Below are 25,882 nucleotides of genomic sequence, written 5' to 3'. Positions count from 1 at the left end.
CTGCTGAATTAATGGCAAGGTAGAAAAACTGGGAACTGGAAGACTCTCTGGTGATCAAAACCTGAAAGTTACCCACGAAAAAAATCCACAAGGCTGCTGCACGAACAGTACTTATTTATTCCCTACACATTGCTTATTTACTCCTTACATATTGCCTGCCTGTTTGACCAAACTAATGAATCTGCTGCATTATCACACAGGTACTGAATAACCTGGATACAAATTTGAGGAGAAAAATTGGACCTTACTAAGTGTGCTAATGGCTAAACTCTCTGGTGAAGGCTCATCGAGGTACATCTCTACTGCACCCTCAGCTCTCATGGTAACACTGACACCCATAAGGAACTGGGCTCTGCTCTTCAGTCTGGCACATCCAAGTGGAGATTTATGCACCACATGTGGATAGTTAAAAAATGTTGACCAGTTTCAAGAAAACTTCCATGAAGATTTGGACAAATCTTTATAGAAGTTTTTATACAAGCTGAGCAAGTCCAGTTTACTTGTTGGGGTAAGAGGAGACGGACCTGGAATCAAGGAACTGATGAAGGATGCCTTGTATAACTGTGATGTTAAGAGAGGCTCCATAAACAGTGGGAAAACAAACCCAGGATAACTCTTCCAGGATGAGTACAATCAGGACGGAATAACGAGCTAATAGTTAGGTTAAACATCTTGTTTATTTATTTAACAAAAACCTTCTGTGGGAGATGTTTATCTTCCTAAGGGTGGCTTATAAAAGTAAGCAGCATTAGCACAATGGGACAGCGAGTGGTTCCCTTCAGAGTGCTGCCCTCACCGGTACTTAACCTCTCTCAAGAGGGCACTGTCACAGAAGCTCAGGAAAAGAACAGCAAATTTCCCTTCTCCTTCATAAAGTCAGGGTTTCACCTGATGGATGCAATTGCAGGATTTATCAGTAATCAGGTAATTCTTCACAGAAAATACATCATGTGCTTTGTTAGTGTCAATATCATCTTAAGCTGTCCCTTTTCCCTCTTTGCTGTTAACTAGCGACAATAAATAAAAGATATTCAGAGGTTGGAGTTTCGCAAGAGACGAGAGGAATGTGCCTGCAAGCCTGCTAATCTTGCTCACCAGCCAGAGTAGAGGATCAGTTATGCAAGGCTGCATGTGGATTTTGACCAGATATAACAAACAGTTCCTTTCTCCTCCCTTTTCTGTTTTGAACAACAAAAGTGAAACTGTGAGCCATTTCCTATCATTTATCAGAACACTCTGGAAACTCATTTTCTCTGCATATTTTCTGGGAAAAAAAAAAGATACTTTATGCAAGTGTTGCATCTCAAAATGATGCAACCAGCCTTGGGTTTGCAGCATAGCAGCACCTTCTGAGCTTCTTTTCTGAAGAACCCCACTTTGAGCTAACTTTCCTGCTTCCATCCACACCAGAGAGATTCCTAATTTGGGGAAGAAAAATCACCAAACCCTTCTTGGTGTCCAGTGGAGTCACAAGTTCAGCTCAGAGCAAACCAGTGAAAGGAAACTACCAAGCAGTGTCAGGAACAAGAAGTCCACCCTGAGGAGCCACCACACTTGACTCCCTGTTGAAACATCACCTACCCATGGAACCCATGGCCAGTCAGTCTTACCATTTTGATTGAACCAAGTCTCCCACTACACCAAAATCTACAAAGAAAAACAATGAACTCTAAACTGATGCACAATCAGGTAACGGTCCAATTTGAATGAATAAATGAACAGCAGGAATCCTACAGCCTGAATCAGAAATAAGGTGTTTTCCATTCACCTTCTTGGCCAAGGAAAAAAAAATAATGATGAGAAATTAGGCAAGCAGTGTCTTCTTTCTAAAAGGAAATGGCATTTGAATTTCATTATTGAAAGAAGAAAAGCACAAGATTTGTTAGTGACAGTTACTGCAGTGCACAGACTGCTGCTGCAATGGGTAAAGACCTTCCTAGTCAAAGGCCCTATAACATGAATCCAGCCCCTAGCACTGCTTGTCATTGTCTCCACTTGCCTCTACTCCCTCCCTTTTTAACACTAACCAGCTCTTCCTATGTTCTGCTTCAGCTGCTTTTCACAACAGCCAAGGCAGAAGCATCACATTCCAGCAGCCCCTTCCAACACCCAGTGCCCAAACCACAGAACAAACAAAGATTTGCTCCCCTGTAGATCCATTACCTGATAAAACCACCCTGCAAACAAGGAGTGTGGAGTTCATCCGAGCCCAGCTCATCCTCTGCTTTCCTACCTCCACCAGCACACTCTGATTGTGTAATCCTATTTCTCTCTCCAGGAAGCTGCATTGCAGCAATAGCTGTGGAGCAAAAAAAACAAGGCTTGCTTTATACTGGAGCTGAGAGGGGAGAACATGACAGTGAATGGCAGCTCAGTCCATATAAAGGTAAATCCCATCCCTCACACCTGCAGCTCAGTCCATATAAAGGTAAATCCCAACCCTCACAGGGGCCCATCAGTGGCAGTGTGCTCAGATTTGTCTGAAGTGATGAAGCTGTTAAGGATGGAGAAGTCATGGTTTGTAGCCTAGCCACAGCACCCTATGGCAGGATTACCCTCTGGCCTGTTGCCATAAAGCATCTTGTGCTTGAAATCTGTCCAGAGCAGTTTGGTTTGACTTCTAATAGCTTTTTTACCTGCCGTGTTCTCTAATTCCCACTGAGGCAATAATTTATATAATCAGATATACACAGTGGGAGCCATTAAAAATGTTTCAGTACAAACTTACTACCTCCATCCTGCTCCCAGTATCCTAATTTTTTTTGGTGAACATATCAACATCAATATGAAGCAAGAACCTTGAAAAAAATGTGGAACTCATGACAGATGTGGAAAGAGAGTTAACAGAGAACAAGATGGCTGGTTTCCATTATTTGAGAAGGAACCTGACAGACAAATTGGGAGGAAGCATAATACAAACAGAAAATATTACTGCTATTAGATTACACCAAGTTTATTTAAAATACTTGATTTTCATTATATTTATGTTACTTATACATTCCTGTAGTACTGCCAGACCAATTAAAATATATGATTTGATTTCAGTTGTGTTTGCTGTCAAGAGATGCTGCCAAGAACCCCCGCACACTTCATCTTTCACTGAAAGAGGAAGCCAAAACTGGCATGCTGTGGTGATGTTCAGTCTTTAATCAAAATTGAGCCTGATGAGTTACAAATATAAATGAGGGATATTATTCTTTCCTTTCCCTGCAAACTAATTTTCTTTTCCTGTTTTCCTCAAAGGTTTCTGAAGCCTGTATTCCTGCACTACCTCATTCAGAAAGGAAAAGGCCTGGAAGGGCAAGAGGTGGTTTCTCTTGTGAAAAAAATCTGTAGGGCTGTTCATTTGCTGGGAGGAAAGAGGAAGGGGTGATTTTATATTGAGAGTGCAGGCAACAAAGCCAGCATGAAATCAGCCAGCACTGGGAAGAAATTTCCATGAGGAACTTGCTGCCCTGTGCTTTGCCCAGTGCAAGGCTTACTGATGGAATCTGGATGCTTTAAAATTGACCCAAACATCAAAAATAGGACACCACAAAAACATCATCACTAATTTATGTGTTTTCCCAACACCCACTGTTCTGTTCTGTGAGAAACCAGTGATGGAACCAAGGTTACAAGGGGAGGAGAAAAAAAAAAAGCCCTGAATAACCCCCAACAAACAACTAGAAAGAAAACCTCCTGCTGGCAATCCACACTCTTGGGTAACACTTTTCCAAGATTCCTGTAAACATTCCACCCAAAGGCAGCTGTGTTCTCCAGGCTGAGCTGTCCACTGACACTGTGGGCAGGGCAGCACCTCTCCCACTGCTGCTTCCTGCAGTTCATCCCATCCCCTGCCAGCTTCCCGTTCACACGAGCAGCTCCTTCACCCAGCAGCACAGTCCATGTTCTGCTGTGCCTCCTGCAGAGCTATAATGGTCTTCTAGGCAGAAACATCTGTTTTTAAAGCTGACAGGTAGGACCAGGAGCTCTTAAAACAGATCTGAGACACCATCAACACAAGGGTTGGAAAGCTGTGTAGGAAGAGCAGAGGAAATGGAGAGAACATCACACCGACACTGCAGGCAGGCTGAAAAGCTCCAGGAGAGGAAATGTGATTGTGACATGAAGATGGCAGAAGAGATGAAAGGAAAGGCAGGAGAGAAGCTCTGATCCCTCTTCCAGGATCATCCATGCTGGATGTCCCAGCTCCACAGAGCTGGGACAGTGACGTGGTCTGTGGGGAACAGAGAGCACACTGACACAGGAACCTGAACCCAAACCTCCGCACAGCCCAGCAAAAGGCACCCTAAAGAAGCCAGCACAGAATACAAATGCACTGCAAACCAAAGGAAGCACAACAGCAGCCCCCTCCTGAGGCAAAGGAACAGCTTTCTGCTTGGGAAAACATCTCAGGGATGCACTCCCACAACAGTCACCCTCATACGGGTTCCACCAGCTGCCCACACCTTGGAAAAGGCACATTGTCACAACCCAAGCAGGGCAGGGTTAAATTGGATTAGTGTATTCCAAAAGGTGCCAGGTAAGGATTGCCCAATTTCTTTGCTGTTATCCAGCCAATTTTCAAGGTACTTGAACTTGCCAGGTTTCAAACTTCAGACATTTTGAGGCCATTGCTAAAAAATTCCTAAGTAAAACAGAATTATAAATGGGCACAATAGCTGCAAAGCAATGTATTTTCATTTGTAAAATTAAAACTGAACTTTGTTTGGAGACAGCAAGGGAAATTCCTGCTGGAAGAAGGAATATTTTAAAGTGTTTGACATAAGAGAAAGCTGGGATAGGTCTAGAAGTTTTTTCAACTCTCCGAATTACAGCTACACAGCTAAACCAGTAAATTTGGCACTTCATCCTGTCACCTGGAGTGCATTTGAGACATACTGACTTTTTACATGAATTCTTTAGCAAGCTGCAGAACATCTCCCAGAAACACCAGCAGAACTAGATGTTGGTGTTTAAACTGCCAAGTTTCCCAAGAGTCACAAGGAGGTAAACACACCCTGCCAATGCCAAGTTGCATTTCAGGAAAATCACAAAATCTAAATGGGAAAGTCACCAAGTCTGAAGCTTTACTGCCTTCAGAGTGTCTTGCACCTTGCCACAGAAGTTCTATAGTACACTGCCTTTCAGCCAGAGCCCCAAGGAGGAGTTTGATATAAGCATTCACACAATGCATAATACATACACAAATACCTTATCTCCTGCATAAAATCTGAGAAAGGTTTACTGAAATGATGGCAGAAGACATTACAAAGGGGAATTAAGTGTGAAAAACTAAGTTCACATTTCTTCAAGCTGACAGCATTCACTTACTAAAGGCAGTACTTTTAGTTGAGTGACTTTGGTGCTTTCTCACATCAAACAGGACAGCATAGCTTTATCATTTTATAGAAGTTGAGTTCATCACTAGGGCAGACCTGTGTTCTGGACACAGCAGGTGCCCAACCTTAACCCTTCACAAAGGGACTTAATGAGATCAGCTCCTTGCTGGTGCCATAAAATAATTCCATGACTGTCCAGCCCTTGCTAGGACATGCATTCATTTCCACAACAGGATTTATGGCCATAGAAGCTGTCACACACAAAATTCAAAGTACTGCAAATGCACAAACTAGGAAAAGAGAACCTAAACTTCATGCTGCAAAAAGTGGGATTTCCTTTCAAAAAGAAACTCATACCCTCTGAAAATATCCTCCCTGCTGCAAGCAGATGTATCTCTACTGGACAGGAAGAAAGACAAGCTGCTTCTTCCCCACAGCCAAGAGCTGCAACACATAAGCAAGGTTCCTATCACATTTTTCTGCTAAATTTCTAGTTCAGGCTAAATATGGAAAATGAAGAGTAAAATATTTTCTGAAAGGAAAGACAAACAATCTAATACAAGGATACACTACAGAACCTTACTCCCACAGATCAGAAGAGAGCCTGAAATCCACAGAAATAGTTTACAACAATATTATCTGTTTTAGACACTTTGCATGCTTTGGAAAACCCCCAGAATACTGTTTTTGCACAAACACCATATGGCTAAAAAATACCACTTTCTCTCTTTTCTGGACCACAGCTGTCATTTCAGGCAACAGGACCGTGATATGATAAAACAGATCACAACATCCAGAAAACCAAGAGGGGACAGAGGTGGTTTTCAAGCCACAGAAGAGTGGCTTCAAGAATTATCTGCTCTTAGTTGGTAGGAGCTCTGACCCCTAAGGCAACCTCTTCTGTATATAAAGAAGAGAAATTTGAAAGCAGATCCATCTGTAAAAAGAATAGGGTGTTTTCAGCCTCTGGAAAGATAAATCTGTTACGTAACTTTTAAAGCATATCCATCCTTCCCCAGGCAATGGGCCCACAGTGATAATTATCTGTGTGGTGGATTCTTGGTCTTTAAGCTTCACTGCTCCTGATGTATCATTTTTGCATTACTTACCTGTACTTTCACAGCTCCCTACACGTCAGCACCAGCTGCTTTACTTCTGATGGAACCCAGCTCTTTTATGTTACTTATTCTTTCAAATGGGATAAGACACCTCACTGTTTGATTCAGACTTATCACTATGCCTGAAAAACTCTTAAGAGCTTAAAAAGAACTGCAAAAGAAGAACAGGCACTACTGGAGAAGCCTGCTTGAACAAAAGTCATGCATACAGACAGACAAGGTGCAACATACAAGTAGGAATAAAAACCTATTTGGAAACAATAATGATGAGAAGGGTCTTACATGAAATCTAAGAATTACTCAAGATCTATTCCCTTCTTCTCCTCCCTGCTTCCTCTGACAAAGGCAAAGCCAAGAGCAACAGGGACTCATCCAAGTTCAAAGAGTCCCCATTTGATTTGAAGTTTCTGGTATACAGCCAATCCAGCAAGATTTAAAGATACAACTGGGTTGTATCTTTACAATAGAGACACAACAGTGAGTGCTACCCTGTTCATTTAGCACATACACATACTGCCACTCAACAGCCTTCTTTTTCTGAGACGCTTCCACATGCTGTTTTCATTTGGGTAAGAAAGGAAGGGAATTTAACTTGTAATTGAAACAGACAAAACTTTAACAGTGTTTCTGGAATGGCCTCTCAATCCTCGAATTCATGAAACAAAGCTCAGAAGCCAAGAACCAGATCCAGCCTAGAGCAGCTGTGAACTCTAACCCTGTGAACCCTAAAAATCCCTGAATTTATGAGGTTAAGCAGTAGCAGAGGTACATCATGACATCACCTGGGCTGTTTTAATTCAGGCCCAACACCCAGAGCACAACCCCAGAGGAAGACTCTGCACCTCCCAGGGCAGGAGTGGTGCCTGTGCAGCTGCACCTGCACACACAGGCAGGGCAAGGGCAACCACCCAGAGACCCCCAAGCTGCTGGCAGGGGCAGCAAGAGCTGGTATGTATGAACATACGCATGGCAGGCAAGAATCTAAGTTTCTCCCTGCTTATTAAAAAATCCAGATCAGGACATTCTCCTTGCCCAATGACACAGCTGCCAGCAGGACACCTACTGATTTGTTTGGTATTTATTTGCATGCTGCGCTTTCTTGCTGCCTCTGGGCATAAATACCCAATTTTATCCACTTACTGGAGTTTACTTTGTGTCTGGATGCACAAGACACCTCACTGTACAGTATGTCTCCGAGGCTGTCATCCCTCAGAAGACTAAAAGCCTAATAAAAGACTAATAAAAAAATAGTTTTATTGCTTTTTTCCACACGTATTTTACAAGAGGTCAGCTTGCCTAAGAACACAGCACATTCACTGACTCAGGCCTCCATTCATTCATCTGCAGATCTCTGAATCACTGTCCTCTGCACTTGGGATTGTCCAGGAGGAGCCACACACAGACTGCAGACACAGAAGACCTGAACACTGATTCCCTGTCCACAAGGCAACCCAGCATGTAAATTGCAGTAACAACTTTCTTTCCCTCTATCAGCTTCCCTGTCTGTACAGTCAGACCAGTGATGTTTGAGGAGTGCTTTAAACATTAAGCATGAGAAACACTACAAAATCCAGGTATTTTCCTTCTTTGCATATGCTGTGCTTCATTGTGGTGAGCTGTGAGCCAGCATTTGAATCACTGACCTCCAAGTCTGTATTTGTAACTCCAGCTAGAGAAGACAAACTGCCCCTCAGACAGAATTTGCCCAATACTCACACTATAGAAAAGATAATTACAACAAAAAAACAATGCAACGAGCACTGCAAAACTGTCAATTCAATTTATAACACAATAACCAGAAAATAACAGGATTCAGTAGGTAATTTCCTTACTGTAGAGCTTCCAGAAGGTAACCCCACTATTATCCTCCTTTTATACCAGTTGTCTTTCAACCTCTACCAAATTACTAGCTTCAAATTACACGAGCAAGACCCTTTCAAGAGCCCAGAGCCCATACCCATCAACTGTGCCTTTGAACTGTAGGGCAAAATCCAGTATTTGTAAGCCTGAACATTCATTACTGATTACAAAATTACTTGGAAATCTCCCACAGTAGCTCAGTTTCTTTGCATATCGTTTCCTTCTCTGTTTATGAAATAAACAGAGAAAGAGAACCGCAGAGTCAAATGCCAAGCTAGGCAGAGGCAATATAAGAGCCCCACATTACTTGAAGCACTGTAAGGCAAGTGATGCTAAGGATGTATCAAACCAAAGCATGAGGTATTGGCTTGGGTTTTGCATCACCAGCACCAGCTGGAGAACAGGAAACTGAATAGCCCAGCCGAAGCTCAGCCGAAGTGCAGCACCAGGCCTCCACTAACACCATTACTCAGCTGCCTGCAACACCTCAGAGCCAGGGGCGCCCCGCACGCACAGCCAGCGCCGCTCTCCCCCCGCTTCGCAGCTGTTTCCTCACGCCTTTTGTGCCCTCCCGCTCCCTTTGCCGCCCTCTCCACGCCGCAGGTCCGTGCCGGGGCCCACCCGCCTGTCGGCGGTGCCGCTGCCGGGGCACGGAGCATCCCAGACCCGCCTCCCGGTGCGGCCGAACGCGCGGGGAACCACGAACCCTCCTGCGCTCCGCGGTCCCCGGGGACGGCGCCGGGCCCCGCCGGGGTCCAGCCGCACGCTCGGCTCCGGCAGGGCAGGGCCCCCCGAGCGGGCAGGACGGCGCCGGCCCCCGCAGCCCCCGCCCGGCAGCGGAAGCCCCGCGGTCGCGGCCCGGCGCCGCCCCGCTCCCCGCAGGGTGCGCCGCGCCGGGAACTCGGCGGAAGGGCATCAGCGAGCGGCGGGGGACGCGGGGCTGCCCCGGCAACGCGAGCACCGCTGCCTGCGGGGATGGAGGCCCGCGGGGAGTCCCGCTGTCGGGCGGGAGCGAAGGGCGGCGAGGACAGCGGCCCGTCCGCGGCCCCGCGCGGTTCGGGCGCTCACCGGGAGGAGCGGGCTGCGCGTCCTGCGGCGGCCGCGCCGGGCTGCGCTGCGCTGCGCTGGGCTGGGCTGGGCCGGCCGCGCTCCCGCCGGCCCCGCCGCGCCCCGCCCGCCCTGCGCGGCGCAGCCAATCGGCACCGCCGCCCGCGGCCCCGCGCCCGCCCTGGCCAATGGGAGAGCGCGGCCGGGGCCCGCCCCGCGGGAGGGGCGGGGCCGGCGGGGACCCTCGGGGTCGGCGGAGAGCGGCGGGGCCGGGCCGCTGGTGCCCCCTCGGTGAGGGGCTGCCCGCCCTCCATTCCACCTGCCCGCCCTCCTCTCCACCTGCCCGCCCTCCTCTCCACCTGCCCGCCCTCCTCTCCCCCTGCCCGCCCTCCTCTCCCCCTGCCCGCCCTCCACTCCCCCTGCCCGCCCTCCACTCCCCCTGCCCGCCCTCCTCTCCCCCTGCCCGCCCTCCTCTCCGCCTGCCCGCCCTCCTCTCCCCCTGCCCGCCCTCCTCTCCCCCTGCCCGCCCTCCTCTCCACCTGCCCCGCGTCCCCCTGCTCCCTGGGCCACCGCGGACAAGGGCAGCAGAGCAGAGCCTCTTGCCTAACCGCGATGGGAATCCGTGCGTGCGCTGTTACAGCTCCCCAACGACCCACTGTCCTTTACTTATTGCTTCGTGTTCACCTGCTGCCACTTAGGACATACTTAATTTAGCAAAGACAGCAACTGACGAAGTCCTTTGGTCTTCTAACTCTGATTAGAAACACAAATTAAAGCTAGGGTGATGTCAAACTCCAAATTTAAAACCCAAATCTTCACCAGCATTTAAGCCTGGCCTAACAAACCTGTTTTGTTGTGGACAGTAGTGGACTGAAGCAGCTCAAATTCCACTACGAGCCCTTCTGCTCAGTTGCTGCTTGGTTCCACTTCAGCAATGTGGTATTTGCAGACAGAGTACTGACTTTGAGGCTCCAACCCAGTAATAAATAATATTATATATCTTGCCCACAGCAGAACCTATGGCATGCGTGTTGAACCCTGCCTGGACTTTCATCTTACAGAGCTCCATGTCTCATTCACAGACTTGGTTTTCTTCCAAACCTAGGAGCTGGCTACCAAAGGGCAATAAGAACTGCTGAAATGTACACCTCTGTCCCCTCTCCCCGTCCAGGTGACTTCACAGAGCTGGGATTCATAACAGACGCACATTCGGTCACAGGAGAGGGGAGCTGCCAGACCCTGCTCAGCCATCAAGGACCTCTATCAAAAAGCTCCAGGGAATATCCTGGAGCAGCTACTGTGGCAGAGCAGCTGAAGGCCACTAGATAGGAGAGCTGAGGAGGACACAAGGAAGGCAGGGACGCTGCGGGCTCTGAGAGCCAGAGCTGTTCTTTTGTGCTGCAACACCATCAATTTGCAGATGGTGGTACAAGATCCTTCTGTCCCTGCACGCACCACTCGAGGCTAGGCCATCTACGCCTCCTCATTTCCACTTACCCTGCCCAGAACCCTTATGTCTGTCAGTTTATTCCAGTAAGAAAGATTTAATAGTCCACAATCGCAAGAGAGGCGGCAGTTTATCCATTCAGATGACAGCGAGGCATTTGTATCATAAAGGATTAGGAAGCACTAGAACAGATTACTGGGAGAAATACAGGATATCTATGATGAGAGCCTTTGATAACAAACACTTATCAAGATTCTCAAATGAATATGATTCTGCTTTGAGAGGAATACAGAGCAGATAATTTCTTGGTGCCCTTCTGATCGTCCTACAATGTAAACCTGCTACTGATATCCCATAGAACAAGAACAGAGCAGCAAACTTTACTTTTTTCGTACTATTTTCTGTCCAACTCACTGTCAACTTTCTTGCCTAGTTTATTATATGTATTTTTACTTCACTCTGAGGCAAGAATTATGTTACCTCTAATTATTATTAACATCTTATGTATCTCAATATCTGATGAGCATCCCGTTTGACTATTTGCTCAAGAAACTTAGAGAATACACTCAGCTTGCTCGCAAGCTAGGGATGTTCCTTTGCATCTCTTCTTGCTCACACCAGTGGGGCCGGCCTGGGCAATGTGTAAATAAACATACACACATATATACCTAGATATTTTTTTGTTACTGCCTTTAGGTGCTGGTATTGTTAAAGAAATTCCATCTGCCATCTGCTGGGGGAAACTTTCTCTGAGGCAATGTGCTGTACTGACACAGATGACTGCTCCGCTGGCAGCATGAAGAGGGAGTTATTTCTCAAGAGGAAGCTTTATTCTGTTAATGCACCAACTTCCAGCACAGATGCAAAGGACACACAAAAAGTCAGGGTCAAGATGAGTCTGTAACAGAACACAAACCTCTGGACCTATGTCACAGCATGACAGCCTGGAAGCAAGAATTAACTGATTTCCAAATCCTACTTCACTTGAACCTCCAAAGTGTTCAGGTTACAAATACCATGATCACACTCACGAGGTGAACTGCATTTTAAAGACAAGTTGCTAAGCATTAAGTAAAAAAATCTCGATTTATTTTTTCAATCTTTTTGCAGACTGAAAAACCTCTGCAAGCATATGAGACAGGCAGCTATCCTTGCCATGCCATAACAAGCAGACAGGAATTCAGCACCCACTTTTTAGATGCAGTCTTCAGTTTCCTGTACCCAACACTCAGCACCAATAACTGTCTTTCAAATCAGCAGCAGCATTTGGCTGTCACACTTGTGGCAATGACTCCAGGCAATGTGGTTTCAGGCACAGGATTGAGGAAAATGAGATTGCTAATACACCCTGAACTGCTGCATTGGCAGCACAGTTACACATAACTCCAAAGTGGACCCAGATATCCATTGCCATCAAAATAGTTGGTCTGTTCTTCCTTTTTACCCCCAGCAACAGATCCCCACTGATGGCCCTGAGTGGATCACAGGAGTCAGTTGGATTAGGTCTCATTGATCCAATCAAGAAGTACACTTGCAATTAGATTCCCTGTGAATCAAAAACAAATATAGCAGATTGCAAAACTGCTATAGCCAACACTACAGAAGAGGAAAATATACAACTGGAACACAAAATATGCGCATCAAGTAGAAATATCAGATACACAAAATTATTTCCCCAGATTTTAAGATGTTGTCTACCAGAATAAAAAAAAAAAACCAAAGCAAACAGAACAGAAATGTAAATGCCAGGGACAAAGCCTCTAATCCTCTGGTGAAAAGGGAAAAGGACTGGAAGCAGTGGAAGATATAGAAGTCCACAAATGGTTGAGTTAATGAACAATCTCATGATAGTTATCTGCTATAAAACTTTGAGATCCTGTTAAGTCCTCATCTTCTAAGGAATGAAAAGTCCCCACCACACACACACACACACACACACACACACACACACACACACGAAGTACCTTCACTTTTTCCTGAAGTGTTTCCTGAAAACCCCAAACTGCTGGAGGCTATGAGCTCCTAAAGCTACTGTCAAAAAGTAGGCAGTTAAACACCACCTTTTTTCAGGATTAGTTCCATTGTAACTTCATCTGCAAGTCTAGGTGAGAAGTGCAGAACCACACATGCCACCTAAACTGTTACTCCAAAATACAATATTGTCAAACTAGAAAAGAACAGGGTGTTGAACAAACTGTAAAATGTTTTGACTCAAAGTGTTGTACAGCAGATGGAGCTACAAGGATGGCCTACAAATAGCCACCTACACTTGAGAATACCCAGAATGATAAATATACAGAATCTATCCCACCAAGGGAGTGTCTTCAACTTTTTTCTGCTGCAAAATGTCACACAGATGTTAACAACAAAGCAACTCTGAAAGTTTCACGTCAACAAAGATTTAAAAGAAATAAATGCAATTAGTTTGCAATGTTTCTTTGGGTGTCACATAAAAGTTCAAGTTTTTGTCCTGACCAGTATCTATAATTGTGTCACCTTTGCTTAAGAGAGAGAAAAGCAGGAGAGGAGTGGGGACTGAGAAAAGGCATATATTGTTTCACCATATGGCAGTGACTAAAGTGAAAATCAATTTGTTTCAAACCAGATTCCTCCTGGAAGATCATGTCTATCCATTACCATACTTCCCAAGAAGATTTGGACACTCCTCCCTTTTACCAGAACTAAGTGCACTGCAAGGGGTCCACAGGGTCCCCTTGACCTCCTGTATGTTCCTCATCTTGAAAATGATCCATCTGGATAACCTCTGGATTTGCCAACCACATCCAGAAATGCTCACAACTGCCTGATGACTTTATTTAGCAAAAGAGAGTCAGTTTCCCAAATGAAAACTTACTCTCCACAGCCAAGTAGAAATATTCATAGGTTTTAAATAAAGAACGTACTTTTTCTTCCTTCACAGAAATTAAGGACTTGCAGGTGAGTTTCTGTTGATAATTCCAAAGACTTTGAGAAATCCTGGAGGAGAAATACCACAGGACTTCCTAACTGCTCACATTATTTCACATCAGTTTGAATTGTTTCTTGTATAGCCTTCAAAAAACCACTACTGAAATAAGCAGCTACATTCAAAAATAGTTTAATCTACCAAAGCTGATAACATAATAAACCAACAAACACTAGTTTGGGACTCTTTGGGTTAAAATACAGTTTTTTATCTTTGAAGTTTAAATAAGGGCTCTGAGAAGGAAGTTTTGTATTAATCTAGGCATATATGTGCTAACTTAATGTAATTTTTACTTTGACTGTACTAAGAGGCAATAGCCATGATCATCTAATGACTTTCATCCCATTGAAGAACACAAAAAATAGGCCTTCACACACATAAGCAGGTTATGAAATACCTGACCTTGTAAAACAGGCTTTCAAGAAGTCCATCAGATGCTTCTAATAAATGCCTTGCACACTCCCACAAGTCCCAGGCTGGAACAGCTCCATCACTGACACCCTCCTGGTGCTGAGGAATGCAGTGAGCACAAAGATTTCCATGGCAGTGTCATATGGCAAACTGATATAAAACAACAGTGCACATAACATTTATAAAAGTATGAGCAGATTTTTAGTTTCATTAATAACACAGGAGAGATTTAATAAATATGTTTTATTTTAATCCAGAAGTAAGATATTGGAGGTTTCCTTTTGTGTGGGCAAGACATTCCCTACCCCCAGCCTCACATGTATGTACTGAGGATACAATTCCAAATATCTTAAGAGCTGTAACATCTCCCTTCATGTGGTACCTTCTCACCCTCAACCTGCCTAGGACAGAATAGCTTAGAATTCCTGCAGGACAATATAGGGTTGATCTCCTACACTCCAAAAACCCTGTGGAGTATTTTTAGAGGCTGAAACAAAATGCATCTTGTCTCCTTTCAATTCAGACAGTGGCCCTAAACTAGAGAGATTTATATAGGACAAACTGAGAATTAAGGGACAAGTTTCATAAACAAATTTCTTAAAGAATGTTTAATTCATGACAAACAAGTTTTGTCCAGAACATTGTTTCACAAGTGTCCACAAATACAAATAATGTGTGGAACTAGGATAAGACTGAGAACAGTGTCCATGTTGTGTAAACTAAAAAGGGAAATGCACGACATCTGCAAACCAGCCACATGGAAAAGGTGAAATACTTCTTTGCCAGACTCTAAAAGTGAAGTCATCAACCCCAAAGAGCAAGTCACCGTGTCACTGCCACTGTCTGGCATCCAGCAGGTACTCAGAAACATCAAAGAAATCATGTCCAAGTGCACAAGTCCATGAAACAAAGTGTCAAAACCAAAAAAGTAAAGCAAAACTGCATTGCAATAATTTCTGAGAACACAATTCCACCAGGAAGATGTTCTTGTTGGGATGAAAATCCTTAACAGAACATCAAAATAGCCCTTCTCCTTGGGTAAAGATCTTCTCTTTTCTTGTGGGCCTGTCACGTTAGGTGCTCAGCCATGATCTTCCACAATTCCTGCAGGAGCAGAAAACATACAGAGGTAATTAGATAACCAGAAATATTATATCTTCCATGTTTCTCAATAACAGAAGTTTACAGCTAATTGACTTCTTCATAGATATTAGAATATTATTTCCTGAACTCTGAACTGGGAAAGGAATTACTAAAAGTGTGAAATGAAAGCTCTCCTACAAGAAAATTGAAAAGAGATATTGGTCCCATTTTACAGTTCAATCACAAAAATGGCATTTTACAAAGCAAAAGTCTCTTATCCTTGGAGGAACTGAGTGCAATCTCAGTCACTTTACTGCTGGTGATAGAAAATCAACTCTGCCCCAGCCAAAACCAGGACATGTCAGTCTAGTACAGATTATGTAAGCACAAACAAGAATCATTTTAAATCAGAAAAGCTAAATGGAAATAAAAGATAATGTTTATTCTCCTGTTCTTACTTCATATTACATAAACAGCTGATAACTAATTTGAGATGATTAGCCTGACACATTACATTTATTTTCATGAATGCCACTTACCAACTGCTCAATTCGCTCATAAACAAGGAACTGGCAGAAATCAAGTTTAATGGGCTCCACTGTATATTTCATTTTTCCATCTTGGAGGTTCTCCAAATCATTTAGAGTATTTCTAAAGTGGCTGTAGGCTTCACATGTAACATCCATATGTCTTAAAGTGAAGTTCAGCCTGGCAAAAGAGTACTTCATTTAGAACATCCCTCCTAAACTGGCATCTTAAGGGGGTGTGTAGCTTCCCTCAGCTAATGAAAAAATGTGTCTTCTCAGCATAATCAACTCCCTTCAGCAGCCAAAAAAATGTACACCCCCCATTCCTGAAAAGCAGAAAAGATGTTATGTCAGCATCAATACACAGTAACTCTTGGATGAATCCTTCCATTGATTTTAGGGCACTTTGCCATAACAAAATCATTGGCTTGGCTTCCTGGACAAGCACCTGGCAACAAACCACAGGAAGAGTTACTGCTTACATATCTCTGGAGATTTAAGCAAAGCCTATTTGTGTATCAGCTTATGGATGGACTCCAACTACTTCAAAACATTCATTGATTCCTTTAAAGCAAACAAGAGAAACTGTTCTAGAGTTGCTCAAGCTAGGAAATAAATACCCTAATTCTAAACCATTTCATTCCACCCTGTGACCTCAAAAATATATAGCAAATGTTGTCAGGCATTACAGAATACATCAATCTAGCCACCTATTTATCCTTTTTTTGCACAGAGGTTATCTCAGGTGAGGCAAAGGTAGGACAACAAAAGGCAAACTCTTGTTAAATTCTGGACTGATAAAAATTAAGCATGTAGGAAAAAAAAAAGAAGCTTGTACTGAGCGTGTACTGCAGCCTGTGATTATCTGCTACAATGAAAATGAGAAGCCAACCTTTAATTAAAACACACAAAGTGTTTAGTGTTTTTTATATTACATTCTTGGTAATGCTCACCTCTTTTCCAGTGCTAAATAAACTGTACAAGAATTTCTCAAGTTGTGTGTGATTCTATACAGAGTTCTGAACAAGGCATCTGTCAGGTCATCATCATAGAACACTATAAAAAACAAGATGAAGAGCATATGTATAATTAAGGATATAATTTACTTAAGTGTCCTTTATGAAACAACAACAGGCCTTATTTGATTGCTCCAATCAAACCAGTCACTCTTTTATCTAAGTGAAAAGTACATTTTTAATGGCAACAACTGACCCTGTAAGAGTATTCACTGCTGCTATTTATGCCAGGCTTTCTTTAAGTTTTCTCTCATCAGAATGGGAATCATTTTTCAGACAATTTACAAGCTTTGACAAAAATTCCCTCATCCAGGAAATAATCTTGCTAAAAAGCTAAATAACCAGGATATTAAGAGAGTAGAGAGCCTCTTACAAAAACCCACACCAGGCCATAATTAATTTACAGTCAGATCTCCTCTGAATGCAGTCTCACAACTCCTTTCAATACTGTAACTAAACCAAATTCTCCTTTGTCTATAGATCAAAACAATGGTTTTCCTATACAGATAAGCTAGCCTGTAATTTCAAAGTCCTTCACATAAACAAGGGAAAAAGCAGAAAAGTGATATCCAAAGTCATACACTCCATGGGAGAGTGCAGCATCTGGAACTGTTACTCACATTACAGAAAATCTTAGTCTAACGACCTATTATCATTATTTGCACAGAACTTATCCTGATTCCTTAGTTACTTGTGATTGTGTTGAGCAATTTATTTAATCACAAAGAATTAACACACCAAAGAAAAGGAAAAGCTTGTATCTTGTAACATCTGTTCTCATAATTGCTAATTTAGAATGTAAATATAAGCATTTAGAAAATAAAAATACAGGCAGGAACACTTAAGGCAGAGCTTTGACGAATTAGGTAAGGATCTGACCTATTAGATTTAAAAAGCAAGCTAGGTATGTTTAAATTATTATTCATAATGCTCAAGAGCTTGATTTAAAAGCTTACTGTTTATATTTCCCTACCATCAGCTGCCATTATCACAGAACAGTGATCAAGCAAATCAGCAATCTCTTCTTCAGACCAGCTATAAGGAGCTTCAGGATCTGTAAGAAAGAAGATGGCTTTGGTGTACATGATTAAATGTCTCAAATGACTGGAGGAAAGGAATTTCTTAGCTCCTGTCAGCAGCTGCTACTCCATAAACAGAGCACATCACTCACAGGAAATCAAAACCTTGCCTGTTCATTTTCTGAAGTTCCCCCAGTCCTCTGTGCTATGCCTCCCAAGGCTGATTGGAAAGCCAAAGTTTTCTTTCACTTCAGAATTCAAAATCCCTTAGCAAGATCACAGCTTTAGATACATTAAACCAAGCACACCTTTAAACAAAACCCCAGATACATCCTTATGTAAGTTTTGATTAATCTTCCTATTTTATCATGCTTTAAAAAATTTATTCTTCATTAAAAGAATCTTTATGTGAAAGCCCAATAAACATTAAACCTTTTCAACTGGCAGTATCAAATATTATCATTAACCACAATTTTCTTTGAGGCCCAAGAGAGGCTTTTGAATATGTAACACCAACCACCAAGCCAAATGTAAAAGAACCCATTCTAAGCACTTACCAGTGCAGAATTCATCTTTCAGCCAATCCAGTTCTTTCACTTTAATTTCCCCTCCTGGGGATGCAGAAAGATCACATCAGTCACAAATTTCAGACAGCACCTGGGCTAGAGTCAAAATCTGACCATATAGCACCTACCTCCTGGCTCCATCAGGTGTTTGTTCAATGCAACATTTTGCTCACACATGGCCAGAAGATCTTCACCAACATCTGTAAAAGAAGTGAAAATGATATTAAAAACAAGAATATTTTGTATGGGCCATGTATGCCTCTCAGACTAATATTCAAAGTTTCTCTCAAACCCATGAGACTAAGGAAAATTCAGAGCAACTCCATCCACTGATGAATGCTTCCCTAATATCCTTCTTCCCTTTGTCTTTCAGTTCTAAGCTCTGAGAAACCCTTGAAGAAAGAAGTTAGATCCCTATTTCAATCTGGACACACTATCTTGAGTTCACTGCAAGGTATCTTGCCTTTAAACTCTTGAGCTTTCTCAGCCCCTTGAGGAAGTTCCTGTTATTTTTCAGTAAATAACATAAATTGATATGTGTTAATAAAAAATTATTAACTATAAATGAACAGATGAGTCTGAAAGCACCAGGATGAAAGCACTGCTTTGGGAAGTTTCATGAAAATATTTAACTGAAAAGAACTGCCTTACCTGTGCAATAAACTCTCCTGGCAACTGTCCCCATGATAATGCTGGTAATTCCAGTGCCACCTCCAAGCTCCAGCACTGAGCAGCACCTGAACGTGTCCCTTTGAAAGAGAATGTAATCAGCCAGGAGGAAGGCAGCACGCCAGACCTGGGGACAAGGGAAGCACTTAAAACTGAGTCAGTTCTGAAGCACATTCCATGAAAATCAAGACACTACAAGGCTGAGCACGTACTTGTTTACCAACGTCTTCTAAGGGGGTTGCCATAGTGTGTTCTGTGGAAATGAGAGCAGAGCAGAAAATAATTATCTCAAAATTGTTCAAATCAAGTTTCACAGTGGCAAGTTTGAAACTAAGGCTATGCTTCCCTTTCACATATAGAACTGAACACTCTTCATTCTATAGAATAATGCTAGATAATGCCAAACACCCATTTCTAACTAAGGAGCACTGAGTTTCCTATGGTATACAACTGCCCAAATCACTTCCAGAGAAAAAAGGTAAATATTTATTTGCAATATCACAGTATTGTGTTCATTATTTTCTTTCACTTAACAAACTGCTGTTCCATTTCTACAGAAAGCATATTTTTCTTTTGTTTTACAGAAACATATTTGCCACATTTCTCCCTGAATGAAAACTTATTTACCTATTTTAACAACATCACTGCGGGTACATTCCTGCTCTTCATCTTCAAAATCATCTTCTTTCCCTTTCATCAGAATTACAGGGCACACTATATCCCTCAAAAGATCCTCTGCTTGCAAATCAGAGGCACTTCGAGGCCTTCTGACCACTTCCAAGTCTCCATCATCATCTAGCAGAGCTTCTACTCCTTCACTATTTAATTCTCCTTTTTTTATGTTACTCCTGTCCTTGTCACACAGTTCATCTCCACTTCTGCACTGGTGTTCTCTTCCTGTGGTAATTTCTCCCACGTGTTTCCCAGATGCCAAATCTTCTGTGCTCCAGAGGAGTTTGAAATATGACAGGAATACTGTAAGAACACAGTGTGGGGGGGAAAGGTTAAACACCAGATGAGGCAGAATCTGTGCACAGCTTCCACAAGCATGAGATTTTGGCATGCATTACTTGCATTAAAAATCTGTAGAGTGAAAAATGATACAGGTAACTTGAAATACAGTTTAATTTGCTATGAAGAAATACTTCTGTTATTAAGTTCTGTCATCAGAAATTAATGAAGCACTTTCACAGCCCACTGGCTGACTGAGCATCTGCACAGCCACAATAGGCACATTCATCTGATTTAGTAATATTTATTTTAACTATTGGCAGAGGGGATGCTTTCTTACAGCCTCTAAAAGTTCTGTACACAGAAGTTCAAATTAAGTTGAAAGCAGAATTAATATCAGTTAGAATTAGTTTCTTTTGGTTAAGATTACTATCCTGTAAGAAAGAAGCATGTTCTAGCAAAATCTGAGTTGAATTTTTGTTTACTGCTTTGAAAGTCTTTAGGAATTCAAGCAACTTCAAGCCTTGAAATTGGCTCAGTATATAAGAGCAGAAATAAGTGCACAGGAGACAAAGATGACACTTCTGTAATTTTTTTTAAATGTTCAAACTGATTATTCAAATAGATTAAATGATTGAAGCTGCTCTCAACGACCAATTAATTAAAAATCTTTTACAACAATCACTCAGCATCTATTAAAATTTTAATTTATTGAAACATGGACCTTGCAATTTTAATTACAGGAATCTGTACTGCCTGAATACCATACATAAAGAGGAACAAACATTCCATAGTCCTTCCATCTATGTTCATTCCCAATAAAAAGGAAGAGACAAAGTGCTTGACACCACTGCTTTCAACAATTTCACAATTTATGGAGTTCTATTCCAGTTTCTTTAGTAGGCATGATGTTCCAAGGTGGTCTATGGAAATCTGACTGAGGTGCCTCTCTAGTGGGACCATTTCTAGCTGGATCTAATAAAATCTTCAATGCCTGTCCTAGCATGAGAAATTTTGAAAGTCTCTGCTGTTTGCATGATGGCCAGATGAAACTAATTGGAACAGAGGATGCCATCAGTGAATGAAGTGTTTTGTTCTCCAAGACCATTCTGATCCTCTGCATTTCTACGGCATTCAAAAGGTGGAAAGTCAAACTGATTCAAAGGGGAAGAGACTAAATCCCCATAAACTCCCCCAAAACACAGCAAAGTGGCACTGGTAGATTGCTATGGCATTAAAGACTGGCATATGACCACACAGTTCTTGTCTCAATAACCAGAGGAATTTCCCAGATGGAGCTCATCCAGAGTAGGTGGAACACATTGACACCTCCTTCTGCTGAAAGGTCCTTTACATCAAGCACAATCACAGCAACACATGTCAAACAGCAAGAAGACCCACCACAGCATTAACTACCTGGGTTTTGACCTGAACAGGGTCAAAAATTATTATTCATTTCTTTGTCAGACCTACTTTGATACTTTTTCACATTGTCATACACCAGAACAGCTGCAGAGGTTACTCTTTTTATGTCACAACTGGGTTTGAAAAAACAATTAACACTTCTGTCACAGCAGGACTTTTGTACAGAACATTTTGCCAGCAGCTTCAAGGTCAGTTCTCTTGACAACTTTATAGCAAACTACAAGCTGGCAATCAGCCAGGGACATTTGCCAACTCATTTCCTCTACAGCCTTGACTCTTCAAATTCTATGCCAGAATTTAATATTCTATTAAAGCCATTGAGTTTTCTTGCTGACATTTTTTTTGAAGCAAACACCCGCCCCCCAGAAAAACCCAACCCCACCAACAACAACAACAAAAAAAAAACCCACAAAAAAACCAAAAAACCCACCACCACAACAACAAAAAAATCAAAACCAAAAAAACACCACAAAGCCCAAAGAAAGCTGTTATGCTCCCCTGGAATAGATGGTAAATTATCACATAAGCATTTAATTAAACTTGATAAATTAATTACTGATTAATCACTAATTAATTATTGATAGCTTCTATTTTAAACTTAAGTTACACTGTTTAAAACCCCTGGGTTCTCACCTTTTGTTTGTGTATAAGAAACATCACAACCTTATTTTTAATCATGATTCCCAAAGTGCTATATTGACACTATTGCTCAATGAACAAATACATTAAATTAAACCTTCAAGTGAGTAAATTTGGTTACTTTTTCTCAGAAAGTAATTTAAAATTTAATTTTTAAGACAGGCTGTCTATAAGTTTTCATCTCTGGAGTTAATTTCATGAGAATACAGCTAGCCCTCTTTCTAAAGACTGAGTAGGAGGTGATTCTGCTTATAACTGGAATAAAATATGTACCTATTAATATCAACCACTTAGAGGAGGATTCAGCCTTACAAAGATATGAGGACAGTTAAAACACAGCTCCATCAGTGTCAGCATCCATTACCTGGCTGTCCAACTGCATTCAGTCTCACCATGAGGTGTCTTTTGCTTGGGCAGTGCAAGTGAACATCTGACAGCACAGTGTCACTTCTAAACGTGGGGTTATCCATCTCCTTCTCCATGAAATCTACCACGGGGTGCTGGTGAGAGGAACATCTGCAGCGCTCAGACAGTCCCTTAAGCAGTGCTGCCACACAGGGATTCCATTCTCTTCCACTTACAGGCATCCAGTAACAGCTCTGCTCACCAAGAGAACCTCAGGACAGTTTCTGAGAAGGTGTGATCATGCAAGCTCCACCACGCTCCAAGACAACAAGGATCATCAGGACATTCAACCTAAAACCAAACACAGGCAGCTTTTAGTGGTCCAGCAGTATTCCAGAAGATATAAATGAGATCCTACTGTTCAATAAAGTAGCAATGCTCCAATGCTTTTACAGAATCCTCAAATCTATAACTGTTAGTAGCTCAGTGGCAGTCACTGTATATTTTAGGAAGAGCTACTAATTTGCTTGTGTTACAAACAACCTGCCCTGAAAAAAACCAAACATTACCGTGACTGCAGAGGTCTTCAAAAGGAATAAGGCTATTTCCTGTGCTGACATTAACATCTTGAATGATTATGCTAAATTTGCTATTATCCAGTTGTGCTTGAACAAGATCACTGAATGGTTCAGGCTGGAAGGGACCACAGTGGCTCATCTGGTCCCACCTCCCTGCTCAGGCAGGGTCATTCTGGAGCACAGGATCCTCTCCAGATGGTTCCAGAATATCTCCATTGAGGGAGACTCCATTCTCTGTGGATAATCTGTCCCGGTGCTTGGTCCCTGCACAGGGAAGTTCTTCCTCGTGTTCAGCCGGAGCTTCCTGGGCATCAGTTCCTGCCCCATTGCTGGGCCCCAGGGAGCAGCGCCCGGTCCCTGCTCTGAGCCCTCCCTTTGATATTTACACACATTAAGAAGGTCTCCCTCAGTCATCTCAACTTCAGCCTTTCCTCGTAAGAGAGATGCTCCAGACCCGTGATCAGTTTAGTAGCACCCTGCTGGACCATCATACATACCCCCACTCAAAACACTCCAGGCTTTAGGAGCAGTGTGTCTATCTGTATCTGCGGCTCTGTTAACTTCTGCCAGCTCCGAACCTGCCCCTTCCCGGCGGGACTCGGCGCAGGAGCCAGGGCAGCCCCGCCGGGCAGTGGCCCGGGGCCGGACCTGCGGGGCTCCGCTTCCTGCGGGGCCGGGCCGAGGCTCTGCGGGCACGGGGCGGCGGCGGGAGCGCGGCCGGGCCCCGATTGTCCCGTGTCCCTACGGTGAGACCTACGTGTCCCGTGTCCCCACGGCGGGACCCGCCTGTGCCGTGTCCCCACGGTGAGACCCGTCTGTCCCGTGTCCCTACCGCGGGACCCGCCTCTCCCCGCTCAGGTCCCACCGCTCCCCGCTCCGGTCCCACCTCTCCCCGTTCCCCGTTCCCCGCTCCGATCCCACCTCTCCCCGCTCGGGTCCCACCTCTCCCCGTTCCCCGCTCGGGTCCCACCTCTCCCCGTTCCCCGCTCGGGTCCCGCCTCTCCCGGTGTCGCTGCGGAGCTGGCGGTTCCTTCCGGCTCCTTCCGCTGACGCCGCTGCCCGGCGGCCCCGCGGGTGCTGCGGCCGTGCGCTCACCGCTGTGCCCGGGGATCGCCCGTACCGCTGTGCCCGGGGTCCCCGCTGTGCCCAGGGTCCCCGCTGTGCCCGGGGATCGCCCGTGTTTGAGAATTCCCCAGCACTGAACCCCGCTAAAAGCCTGCCGGGGGAGGCGGGGAAAGGCTGGCGCTGCAGCATCCGCAGGGCTTGCTCGGAGTTTCTAGACGTGTGCTCACGTTCTTTTGTTAATTGTTTTTAGCATCTGTCTCGGGTCATCTGTAATTCCATGTAAAATCCATCTACAAAGGGCTTGAAAACGAAGTGGGAAAACCTCTGCGGAGGCAAATAAGCGTTTCTTCCTTAGTCCAGATCATGACAGAATTCTGGTACCACTGTAAGATTAGCTGAAGCAAAGTTGGAATATAATTTATAGTCTGTAACTATTTCTAGATGTCTCCTTCTCATCATCTGCCCCCCTCAACAAAGGCTAAGAACTATTAAAATAATTATTAAAATAATGAAATAATCTTTCCCTATTTTTACAGTTAAGACTTTTGAGTGGCAATGAAATGGAAAACACAAGCCATTCAGAAGCCATTCAGATATCTCATTACAGTTTCTGTGGGGAATTCTATTGGATGAATATCTGACAAAAATGCTTTGGAGATTTGTTCTCCTTTTATCTGGCTCTTGTGAAAGAGCAGAACATTATTTTACTTCCCATGGTGATACACTGACACATAAATTATTACTGCAGTGTCTCTCTCTGCTGGCATGTTCCTCACTGCTATGGAGTGCTAAGCAGGCAAAGCAGATTATATTTGTCACAAGATCTCACCAGTCTGCAGCAAGAGGCACTTACTGGTACACAGCCTTAGTGTAATTAGAGGGGTAGCTAAAAAGCTGCATTACATGGGGACTTTTAAACACAAAGGTACATTACGTGAGAAATGGAGCTGCTGCAATTGCTTTTCTAAGAAACGCTGACACCTCGTTTCACATATGAATAGTATTTGGGCAAAGCAGGAATATCTCGTGGCTGCAAAAGGCCTGTGGCTACAGATGTTATAACGTGGGTGATAATGAAATGTTTAGGGGGCTGCAGTTTCTGTGCTACACACAAGAGGGCTTCGGCAGCAAATTCCTGAGATGTATCTCTTTTAAGGATGCACCTCAGTTACATTTCCTGTCTTCCTCACAGCCATGTGACCTAGGAATTTGTTTAAATTTTCCTCACATGCCAGACAACTTCACCAAGGCTTAACTGCTTTTTTGAAATGATAAATTGGGCCAGTTTCATCCAGTGATCAAGTCCCCTGAAGTTGTCTGTGTTGGTTGCTTCAGGAGTGTTCCTCCTGTAATCCCCCTTCGAATTCAGTATCATGTGTTGACACTCCATGGGGCTTCTTTGGCAGATCAGGTAATGCTGAGTAAGAGTCAGGACATTGTATGTCTTGTAGTCTCCTGGCAGAGATAAATTGTGACTGGTCTTGGACTGTCCTTTTTTAAATTCATTGCAGGTTGTGGCTCTTCAAACTGGATGTGTACAAGTGCATGATGAAAAGATTAGATCTGAGATGGAATAGCCAAAACTCAGATCAACCAGTCAATAGTTAGTAATTTTCAAGGGCAGCGAATCTGCAAATTGTAATTGTATATATTGTCTAACAGCTTTTCTCTTTTGAACCACAGGGGAAGTAGTTGTGGTAAGTCTAAAAGAACAATAAACTCCAGAATCCCATTAGCTTTACTGGAAGGCTGAATGATAAAACTGTGTTTGAATTTAATTCTTCATTCCACAAGAAGAACAAAAAACAAAACAAACAAAAAACCCCA

General features: G+C 43.3%; 2 protein-coding genes across 8 annotated transcripts in view; both read right to left on the bottom strand.

The window, feature by feature from the left end:
• The window catches only part of ABAT (4-aminobutyrate aminotransferase), a 48,884-nt gene extending 39,404 nt beyond the window's left edge, over positions 1–9,480 (bottom strand). The window contains exon 1 of one of the 2 annotated variants that reach the window (XM_058850072.1): positions 9,371–9,480. The gene's annotated coding sequence lies outside the window, so the exon portion shown is untranslated. Of the gene's footprint in view, positions 1–2,163; positions 2,289–9,370 lie in introns of those variants that run through there. The other variant, XM_058850073.1, reaches the window with a different exon arrangement.
• A 4,868-nt stretch (positions 9,481–14,348) lies between these two features.
• On the bottom strand, positions 14,349–24,094 carry METTL22 (methyltransferase 22, Kin17 lysine). Of its 6 annotated transcripts, none has more exons than XM_058850005.1 (11): positions 23,961–24,094; positions 22,432–22,763; positions 19,680–20,027; positions 19,265–19,305; positions 19,035–19,179; positions 18,512–18,583; positions 18,375–18,428; positions 17,772–17,852; positions 16,736–16,838; positions 15,795–15,963; positions 14,366–15,276 (listed from the first exon to the last, which is right to left on the bottom strand). In XM_058850005.1, the coding sequence occupies exons 2-11, from the start codon at positions 22,652–22,654 to the stop codon at positions 15,241–15,243; spliced, it is 1,272 nt and encodes a 423-aa protein (XP_058705988.1). In that variant the 5' UTR covers positions 22,655–22,763; positions 23,961–24,094; the 3' UTR covers positions 14,366–15,240. The 6 variants fall into 6 exon arrangements, with proteins under 6 accessions (XP_058705990.1, XP_058705988.1, XP_058705989.1 ...); XM_058850006.1 differs by having other exon boundaries at positions 23,933–23,966; XM_058850004.1 differs by lacking the exon at positions 23,961–24,094 and adding an exon at positions 23,912–23,957.
• Positions 24,095–25,882: the final 1,788 nt, after the last annotated feature.

Source organism: Poecile atricapillus, chromosome 14 (assembly GCF_030490865.1).
Source record: "Poecile atricapillus isolate bPoeAtr1 chromosome 14, bPoeAtr1.hap1, whole genome shotgun sequence".
Taxonomy (NCBI): Eukaryota; Metazoa; Chordata; class Aves; order Passeriformes; family Paridae; genus Poecile; species Poecile atricapillus.
This window is presented reverse-complemented; position numbering and strand designations above follow the sequence as displayed.